Genomic DNA, 10,740 nt, shown 5'->3' with positions numbered 1-10,740 from the left:
TTATTTGCAGTTAACAATTTTCTTTTTTCTTTATTACAATATTTATGGCAAGACTAGGTAAATGCGAAAGTTTGTAAGGATGTGTGTGTGTGTTTGTTACTCTTTCACGCAAAAACTACTGAACCGATTGCAATATAATTTGATTCGTAGACAGCTGGACAACTGGAATAAATTATAGGCAACGTTTTATCCCGAAACCGCGGGGCGCAGCTAGTAATGCATGCATGCATATTATACAGTTCCAGGAATATTGTTACAATAAAAAATACTTTATTAGTAATTGCGGATTTAAGTCCAGGGTTTATTTAAAAGGCAAAGCTTGAAACATGACATAATTAGTTTGTATTACATAACTTCGCAATACTTATAAATCATATGTTCCAGGGTGATGGTGTCGCAATGAGCTTGCGGCTGGTGACACTGGCGCTGCTGGTGTGTGCGGCGGCGGCGGAGCCTCGCCTGCAGAGCACGCCGCGCCCGCGCCACTGGCAGCGGGGCGTACGGACCCTCTCTGATAGATCGCCCACACAGTTCGTAGGGTGAGTATTACTACTTAGATGATGATTAAGATAAATGTGTAATAACTGATTTGCTAAATGCGTTCACTACACTGATTCGTTTAAAAAATTATGACATATGAGCAATCCTGCAGTAAAATCAATATTTTCTGCATAGATAACGTACTGGACGTTTAACATTAATATTGACTATGTGCATGAATATTACACGCGTTATGTAAAGGCAAATTACAAGAAGAAATCGATTCTAACAATGTCATCGCCTACGAATGGCACTTTTGTTGTAGCTATATCACTTCCTAGTTGTTTTTAGCGCGATTGTCATTCAGCAAAAACAAAGCTGGATGTCATCTGCCATGAAATCAATCGTGAGTCACTCAATGAGCGCAGGAATGTTCGCAAGTGCGGCTTGTGGCGCGAGTGCGTCGGTCCCGCTCCGCATATTGACACTTTAGATGGAATCTCTCCCTGTTTACGTGATAATATGTAATGCTGTTAAACGATGCTATTCAGATTGTATGCGTTTATTGCTATAGTGGCGGCTTTTATGACTTCTTTACGTCTTTAATGTGCTATGTTGTAGCGTTAGCATTTGTGTGAGAATAATTTATATTTTCTTCTGGCATCCCTAGCTTTTAATTTTGGCTCATTACATTAATGAGCGATAAATTTCTCTTGTACATTTGAAAACGCTAAATTCTCAATATCCAATTAATAGCTTATACAAAAATGACAATGCTTTCACTTTTAGAAAAGAGATTGAAACAAAAGGTAGATACTTAAATAAAAACCTCAGCAATCGTACAGATTATGTCCTTATTTGGTAATCTTATAAGCGTCAGCCTTAAGTAGTATTTCAGGTGTGCCCAGGAATATGTAATTAGTGTAAACCTATTTTAATGACACCGTTGTGGGGTTTCCGTTGAGATGTTTGTCGTATTTAAGTGTGTTTTAATACATGTTTGTTTAATCATTACCTGATACTATATTCCAGCAGGTCATAATTCGATACATTATCACATATCTCATATTCTTTATGGGTCAGAAGACGGTAAATAAAAGGGGTAGGGAAATCAAGCTTGTCAGATGTGACATTGAGCTTATAAAACTTCCACTTGGTGAAAATTATATTCAAAACGTAAAATTAATATCTTGACTTCTGAGTACACTAATATTTCGTTTTTACTACTGTAATAAGTAGTGAAATCCGAAATGAGGCAATTATTCTGTGTCATGTCGTCCTTGAATTAAGCCCAAATGGCTTGTCCCAGTGAACCCGGGGTCGTTCCGCGCGTCTCGCCGTGAAACCTAACTGCCCGTGTCCTCTTGGAACCCCCGGCTTTGTTTGTGAGTGTGTGAGCGAACTGCTTCAAATTTACTCTGGCGAATATATTGTAATGAAATTCTTGTGTTACAAAATGGTCGCTGTTTGTTATGTTATCCTAGATTTCCTGATTAAGTTTACTCTAAATCTGCATTTTTAAAATAAAATTTTACAATTGCTTCTTTTAAATTCTCGTCTTATGCTTTGCCATAAAGGAGATATTTTCCCTTTTAATAATTACAATGCTTTTTTCTATGAATTCTGATTTATTTTTAACTATCGACTTAAACATGGATCGCGATATACCACGTTTGTACGTTTTGAGCTTACGTAACTGGATTCTTTAATGCTTAGACGAGCAAGAATTGTACAATCTTATTGTTTACTTGAACCACAGCAATAGCGAAACAATTACTCAGCATAAAATAATAGGATGTGTGACCCTCTGACCCAAATGCAATTAGTTGAACATCAACAGGCACAGCGAATTGCTCGTCTTTGATATGGACGTGAGACCGACAATTACAAGGTTATACTGATCATTAGTATTTTCACACTTATTGTATATTTGTGGGTCAGCCCGGTGCCCGCTGGGATGCAACGCTTCTTGTGTGTACTAACAAGAAGTAAACAAGGAAAGTCAGGTGATGGAGTTGTGCAATGAGTATATGTTTTATATCTCACACAGATGGGGGTGTTTTAATTTACATCTGTAGTATTGACAGGATTTTTTTATTTTTATTTCAGTTTGCGAATGAAATATGGTTACCTACGTTATATATTCAATATTTACGTTTAGAAAACAACATTTTTAACAATTGTCTGAAAAATCATGAATTATTTTTATTAAAAACAATTATTAAACACAATTAGCTTTTAGATATTTTTCATTTATTACCTTTACTAGAAAATTCTTCATAGATTTTTGAATCAGGTTCAGTGGATTATATCAGCAAGAGATAGACAGACATACGTTGTACGTTAGACAGAGTTACATTTGCATTTATAATACCAGTAGGGATTATGTTATTTCCAACCGATAGTATTAAATATAACATAGTATGAGTGAAGTTTGGCTAGTGATACGGTAGTGATATCTTGCGACAGGCCCCGTGCGGTCACGGCACACCGCATTAGAGACGCGCCACTAACTCCAGCCCAGCCTTAATTAGAACATTAGGGTTTGTAAAGCTCGCTGCTTTCGTATCAACAGCTATAAGGTTTCTGTCTTGGGTGGTTGATGTTGATTGCTTTTGTTTTTTTATCGGATTCATAGTGTATTTGTTTTCGAAATCAATTTTGTTACAATGAGGCAAAGGTTCAAAAAAGAGGGGGTTGGAATTCAAATCTCCGATGCGCTGCCAAAAAGAAGATACAGCAATGCTTTGTTGCCAGATTTCTTAGAAGTAGAGTGTAAGTAGCCAAATAGTAGAGTGTAATTCCTGTGCTTTATCGTATTTGTTTATTAAAATGATTGTATATAACGTATATATATATATATATATATATATTTTTTTTTTTTTTTATCCACAGCCCACATGTGTGTCGGAGTCGAAACAGCACGCATTGCTGTCCGGGGTGGACCTCCAGACCCAACTCTTTGCTTTGTGTAGTTCGTAAGTATACTTGTCATATGTTTATAATTTTAAACCTTACAGTTAACATATAAGTTTTCTCGGGTAAGAGATCAATTTTCAAGCAATCAAATCACGATTAATATTCATTATCCCCAACCCCACTGCTCGATACGGTGAAGGAAAATATCGTGAGGAAACCAGCATGTCGAAGAACCAAAAGTTCGACATGTGACATCAGCAAATCCGCACTTGGTCAGCGTGGTGGATGGCCTGAACACTCATAGGAAGTCTGTGTGTCCCTGCAGTAGATAGATAATTGGCCTGATGATGATGATGATATCAATTTGATAAGATAAAGATTCATTGTTAGAGTTATTTTTAGATAACTTAATAATGATGTTACTTATCTCAGAAATAATTTGGGATTACATATTGAATAAATAAAACTTTAGTTCATGGCAACTATTCTGACAAAGTAAATTCATTTCATTTCATTAGCATCCTTGGCATCATTTTCTTGAAAAATTAACTAAACAATAGCCATATAATATATGATATGTATTTCTCAGATTGACCAGAATTGAAAAATTAGATATGTTTATGTTACAAATATAAATACGGATCGTTTGTTTGTAGGATGTATCCGTTGAAGGAGGTGAACCGATTTTAAAAATTATTGCAATAATAGCTTTATATACTTTGTTTGACATGGCCTGTTCTACATTGATGAGCAAATAAATTTGAGCAAGTGCAGCAAACTGCGTGGGCATCGGTGTCTAATTAAATAAATTACTTCCTCCTTTTTTCTAATATCTAGTCTGCTATTTTTGTAAGAATATAACTTTATTTTAGAGATATTCATGTTTTGATAGAGGTCAGAGACCCTACATTGTTTTTGGGTATACATCAAAGTATTTTGGGAGATTTCTGGTATATATATGGTACAGTCGAAGTTTTTAGTAATTTGGGACACTGTTGTTATAGGAAAATGTGTTCCAATAATAATAATTAATATTGAATACTGCCGTAATTTTTTGTACCTTTTATCAACTTAATAAATTATCTGATATAATTATTTATTAGTAATTTAATTAATTATGAGGGCGTATGTGTCTCGAGTCTATAATTATTATTTTGATTTTTTGTATTTACGGTTAGCTGAACTGAAACTTCTGAAGTGTTCCAGAATTTTGTGCGACAAATATATGAGTTATATTTAAAAAAAAACATTATTCAAAATGATCCTTATATCGATACTTGTGTCTAATATTAAAAAAATAACTCTTAACAAGGATATTTGAATTGCTGTTCTAAGTTTCAATAGAATTGTTCATTTTTTAATGTAGGATCGTTGTGTGTTGTGTGATTGTGTGTATAAAATGTAATGTTTGTGTGCGGCAGCGCTGTGCCGGCCGGACTGCGGCTCGCCGGGCGCGTGCATCGCGCCCAACATGTGCCGCTGCCCCGGCGGCACGGAGGCGCCATCTTGTGCTGGCGGCGGACTCTACCCATATCCTGGTATGATTTTGTACTTACGGCTTGCAGTGACATGAGAAAGTACAACTTTTAGAATTTAGATAATATTTAAATTCACTGTACCGGTGGTAAATGTTACAACTGTTTTATAATGATTTAAAAGTGCTTTTATAAGAAGTCGTAATTGAATAAATATACCTTTGAGTGGAGTTTGATACTTACTTGACATGACGTAAAAATACGATAGTCATTCAAATCACAATAATAAAATGGTGTCAATCAAAGCAGAAGTAATAAATAGCTATATATAGTGAAATTTTTTAGAGAACATCACATAAGTAACAATTGATGAATTGTGTCTTAAAAAATTATATTTAATTATTTATGTCTCGTTATAGAAATTCCTCTTTTTCATTGCAGAAGTTTTGTACGAAAATTATAAGTGAAGAGGGATAATCTATAATTTTACATTTTGTTTAAAATGTCTGTATTTTTTGTTTAATGTCATTCTTCAGCTGTGCAATTATTTACATTATGCATTAAAATAAACAAACATGAAACATTATTTATTACATACATTTAAAAATATAATCTATATGTATAAAAGAAATTTATTTAGTAATACTGTATAATTATATTTATATATAAAATAATTTCAGCTCGCACGCGTGGTGGTTGTCGCAGGATATGCATGAACGGAGGCACTTGTACGAACGGCACCTGCGCGTGCGCACCCGGATGGTCTGGGGAGTTTTGTACTGAACGTGAGTTCCTGTGTTTGTTAAACAGAAATATACTAAATTGAATTTTTTTTTTGTTGCGTAAAGTTGTTTGTTCAATTTAGCAAATCTGATAAGATGTGATCGTAAAGTAGTTATGTAACGGAACGTACCCGAGCGGCGGTAAATTTCAAAGAGAGGTTAACGCGACCATAATTCTATACGATGGCCGCGTTGGTCCGCGCTCGGCCAATGGGAGCGCGGCAACATAAAATTTGTCATCGGCCGCGTTTTTGTAAAATAGTCGTTATGAAGTGAATGAGTCGTTAAAGAGTTCGTTAAGAGTTTCGTTGAGGTTCTTTGTTAACTTATTGTAATAGACTAAAGATTTCGCAATATAGGAATGTAATCATTGTAAAAGTGTTCAAATCTTTAGTAGTGAATAAACTATAGTGGATATTTGTGTTTTGTTCTTCATTTCTACACAAACTCCATTATAGTTACCTATTACTTATTATTATACTAGCTTTTGCCCGCGGTTTCGGACGCATTAAATTCGGAGTAGTTTCATAGATGTTATTATACATATTGAAAAAACACACCAAATGATAGAGAAAGCGACTTTGTTTTATACTACGTAGTGATAATTATTACTAGATGATCGAGTTTGATTGATTCTAGTTAGCTATTTCTATAAACGTTATAATTATTTGAATTAAAATTTAATGCAAAACACATTTTGTGTTTAAATGTAAAAAAAATCACGTATCTGTTTGTGATTGGTAGTGATTGATTATTACTATACAACGAATAACTTAGGCTGAGATATAGTTTATTGTATATTCAAACAATTCAACTGTTTACACTATAATTACATAATGTATTGACTTATTTAGCACTTTAACGGATAAAAGTGCGCTTGTTTCTTTGCAACAGTGTCATGTTTGCAAATGTTTTATAAAGTCTGCGGGCAATCGGAAATAATTCGGAATTATATAAAGTTTAACACTTAATAATGTAACTTATATAACAACATATTATAAAACAAAGTCGCTTACCACCGTCTGTGTGTTTGTATGCTTAGATCTTTAAAATTACACAACAGATTTGTATTGTTTTTTTTTTAATAGAAAGAGAACTGAACAGGAAGGTTATGTATAGGTAGGTATATGTATAATAACATAGAGAAAGGAGACGGGAAACGGGATTTTACTCCGAATTTAGCGCGACCAAAACCTGTAATGAAGCTGAAGAGGTTTTTTCTGTTTGTTTGGTTTAACGCGCTTATATTATTAAAGTTGTAGATAGCACATTTATTGAGGATGTCTTTAGGCAATTTAACATCAGGTCCTACGTGGGTAAAACCGCGGGGCACGGCTATTACACACTAGAGATAGATATGTATATATAAGGCGTGTGCTATGACCGCAGCGATCTGCCGCGAGCCGTGCCTGCACGGCGGGCGCTGCATCGCGCCGGACCGCTGCGTCTGCTTCCACGGCCTGTCCGGCACGCGCTGCGAGATCGACCGCCGGACCGGTGAGATTCCACGCCTCTCTTCTCTCTTCTCTCTTCTACACTGTAATTTCTACAAAAAATGTCACCAAGGTCCCTCTTTTCCGGGGGGGACCAAAGGGGGGGGCAACTAGAAACTATCTATAAATCACGAAAGTCGATTTTCAAAATTCCTCGAATTCATACAGACATGGTTAACTGTTTTAACAAATATCTATATACATTCTTACAAACTTTTTCAAATATAATATTAGTAGGATCGCTTATATCATTTATACAGGTAAGTCAACACTCTCTCTCTAGCCACTACGACTAGGTGTTCATTATAAAATTATAAAACCAGCAACAACGCGGTTGATAAACTCCAGAGGCAAATCAATCTAATTAAATCTCAACTGAATCATACAATTTTCGCGGAGATAATTAGCAGCTCGATATGCTAACTAACCTACATTAAGATTTTTGCGAATAATTAACACCCGCCTCATTATCAACGATTTACGCAATTAAAAATGCAGTCATAATTTGCATCTTCAGCGTTGACCCCGGTTCGGAGATTTGCGTGATCTCGATTAAACATTATGATGTCATTGAGTGACGCAATAAATCCGCTCAAATAGATTTGGGGCATCTGCTGTGGAATTTAGTAATGAAACTATAAAATAAAATAAAGATAATAAGAAATTGTAGAGGAAATTACGTCATGTTTATCGGTTTTCAGGAAGTCGTTGTGCGCTGAAGTTTTCTCGACGTTATATTAAAATAATCGGTTGATATATAATAATTTATTCAGTGTTTACGTGTTAGAATTTGATCAAAAAATTGTCATGCAAAGTTTTTCTTTTATGTCATGTCTTTAAACAATAATAATAGTAGTATTTGGGTTTCGTTTTTTAGTCTTATCTTGTGGCTATATTACACGGACTTTTATTTTACTCTATGATGTGTATAGGTTATGGTATAGGTCATAGGGCCATGCTACACTGCCATTTATTTTACTTTGGGACACTGTAGGGTGCAACACGACACTGTTGGGCAAGGACCGACGACATTGGCAAATCTTACACTATTATAAGATGTCAGAGGTGATACGGATATGGTGCAGGGACGCCTGTTTTATCACGCGATATTGTAGACTTCACGGACTTACTTGACTACACAATTTGAAGGGCCGTGCTACACGGACACGCGCGGCGCGCTGTGCACGGGAGCGCTGGAGGGCGTGGTGTGCACCAAGCAGCTGTGCTGCGCCACCGTGGGCGTGGCCTGGGGGCACCCGTGCGAGCGCTGCGGTGACCTGGACTGCCCGCCCGGACACCTGCGCAACCTTGCCACCAAGGAGTGTCAGGTGGGTGCCAGCCTAAACCGCTCTGGAACTTGGCTACTAAGGAACATTAGGTGTATTGGGAAATGGTAATTTAATGAGGGTAAACTTTACGGTAATTGGTTGCTTGGACTATTGTTAATTTTGATCTATTTGTTTATGTAAAACATTACGAGTAATAAGCAGTTAGCAGATTTCATCCCGAAGCATGTCATGCTGAGTTTTTATACACATATGGGAAAACACTAGTGGAATTTGGCCACGAAAATGTATCAAGTGCAAAATTTTTAGACATTATTAACTGAATGATGTTTCGCGCCCGCCCAACGGCAGGACATAGACGAGTGCCTGGCGGTGCCGGGGCTGTGCGAGGGCGGCAAGTGCGTGAACTCGGTGGGCTCGTTCGCGTGCGAGTGCCCGCCCGGCCAGCGCCGCCACCGCACCACCAACAACTGCGAGGACATCGACGAGTGCGAGGACCCCGACATCTGTCCCGTGAGTGTTTCTGCTCTGTGCTCTCTGTGTGCTCTGCTCGATCTAATCTTGTTATCTTATATGGGCAATGTTGTTTTGTTTGGTTTCTTTAAATGAATATTAGAATGGATACAAATTAATCTCTGTTAACTTTTGTGTAATGGGCAATGTAAATGTGCGGTTACAAATTATTACAATAATTCGATTTTAATTCCATATTACAGAATGGAAAATGTGTGAACACAGAGGGTGACTACTACTGCTTATGTAATCCACACTTTATTCCGAGTCCGGACAAGAAATTCTGTATAGGTAAGTTTTTGGATTGGAGTATTAGCACAGATAACATAATACTATACTAGCTTTAAAATATCGTATTTAACCTTTATTTTCATAACATTTACAGGTAATAAAAACTTAAGCAGTCGCTAAAGTTATAAATTAACCCAGTTCAGAAGATAATAATATATCAATACATGAAATTATTTAACTTTTTATTTGATGTCATGCAATCAGTGGTTTTATTTCCGAATTTGTTTACAAATTAATTTATATTGAATGTGATGTCATATTAAACGTGATAGTATTATTTAAAATTGTAATTTAAAAAATGTATACAAATAAAATATCGTTTCGCCGGCAGACGGGCGCGTGGGCAACTGCTTCACGTACCTGAGCGAGACGGGCGAGTGCGGCGACCGGCTGCCCATGGCGCTGTCCAACCGCGACTGCTGCTGCGGCTACAACATGGGCCGCGCCTGGGGCGACCTGTGCGCGCCCTGCCCGCCGCGCGGCTCCAGTTAGTGTCTCTCTGCCTCGCTCTCTTGTGTCTCCCTGCCCTCTTTGTGAACTGATCCGGCTCAAAGCACCGACGAGCCTTCCTTTGTTGAACATTTCCAGCTCGAAGGATCATTATATTTTATATTCTCAAAATTTGAATTAATTTTTCCACCAACAATTGTTCCATTTTATAAGTGATAACAATCGTTCATCGCAGTGGAATGGACGCACCTGTGCGGTGGCGGCGTGGTGCCGCCGGACTGGCGCCGCAACGACACGAGCGGCGGCGGCGGCGGCGGGGGCGCGGGCGGCGCGGGCGGCGGCGCCGACGTGGCGCACCCCATCGCCAAGATCAACGAGTGCATGCTGCGCGCCGGCATCTGCGGCCTCGGCGACTGCGTGGACAAGGACGTGGGGTGAGCGGGCTCATTGGGATCCACTCATTTTGTTATTGGACAATAATTGTATATTGTTACAGTATTAACATATACTGTAACATGCATGCCGTGTTTACATCTCGAGGAATTAAGACTTTATTAGATGTTTTTGATTCAAATTCTGTATAAATATTTTTTTGAACTGTTGTGCAGGTACTCGTGCCAGTGCTGGGAGGGCGCGGAGAGCACGCTGCAGGACGGCAGCCCGGCCTGCATCGACATCGACGAGTGCGCGCTGCAGTACTGCGCGGGCGGCACCTGCATCAACACGCCCGGCAGCTTCACTTGCAGGTGACCAAAGTTGAACGCTCAATCACAGACGGAGAAGCCATTGTGTCCTTTCCAATGCTATGACTGTTTACTTTTGCATAAAATCAAATAACTGTGGATTTATAATAAAATTAAGAATTATGTATTATTTTTGTTTTGATAAAGGTTGAGCTTAGTATCTCATTACTTCATACAATTTAATGGAGAAAAATCTTGTGATGTGAGGATTGGTGTTCAACAGGGATATACTTCTCCCTTGGACCTCTGCGCTAAGCAGACGCATTTACTTGAACTGTAGTTGTTTTATTCGAATTTTTAAATATAAT

At 37.8% G+C, this 10,740-nt stretch overlaps 1 protein-coding gene across 1 annotated transcript in view; it reads left to right on the top strand.

Moving 5' to 3' along the window:
- The window catches only part of LOC119839753 (fibrillin-2-like), a 54,848-nt gene that overhangs the window by 15,329 nt on the left and 28,779 nt on the right, over positions 1 to 10,740 (top strand). The window contains exons 2-12 of the mRNA XM_038366193.1: positions 385 to 539; positions 3,376 to 3,458; positions 4,821 to 4,937; positions 5,555 to 5,659; positions 7,046 to 7,153; positions 8,299 to 8,477; positions 8,787 to 8,948; positions 9,152 to 9,239; positions 9,571 to 9,726; positions 9,925 to 10,123; positions 10,298 to 10,435. Of these exons, the coding sequence (XP_038222121.1) occupies positions 385 to 539; positions 3,376 to 3,458; positions 4,821 to 4,937; positions 5,555 to 5,659; positions 7,046 to 7,153; positions 8,299 to 8,477; positions 8,787 to 8,948; positions 9,152 to 9,239; positions 9,571 to 9,726; positions 9,925 to 10,123; positions 10,298 to 10,435 (1,490 nt within the window). The remainder of the gene's footprint in view (positions 1 to 384; positions 540 to 3,375; positions 3,459 to 4,820; positions 4,938 to 5,554; positions 5,660 to 7,045; positions 7,154 to 8,298; positions 8,478 to 8,786; positions 8,949 to 9,151; positions 9,240 to 9,570; positions 9,727 to 9,924; positions 10,124 to 10,297; positions 10,436 to 10,740) is intronic.

The sequence above is a fragment of the Zerene cesonia genome, chromosome 4 (assembly GCF_012273895.1).
Source record: "Zerene cesonia ecotype Mississippi chromosome 4, Zerene_cesonia_1.1, whole genome shotgun sequence".
In the NCBI taxonomy this organism is placed as follows: Eukaryota; Metazoa; Arthropoda; class Insecta; order Lepidoptera; family Pieridae; genus Zerene; species Zerene cesonia.
Note: the sequence above shows the minus strand (reverse complement) of the source record. Positions and strands in the feature narration are given on the sequence as shown.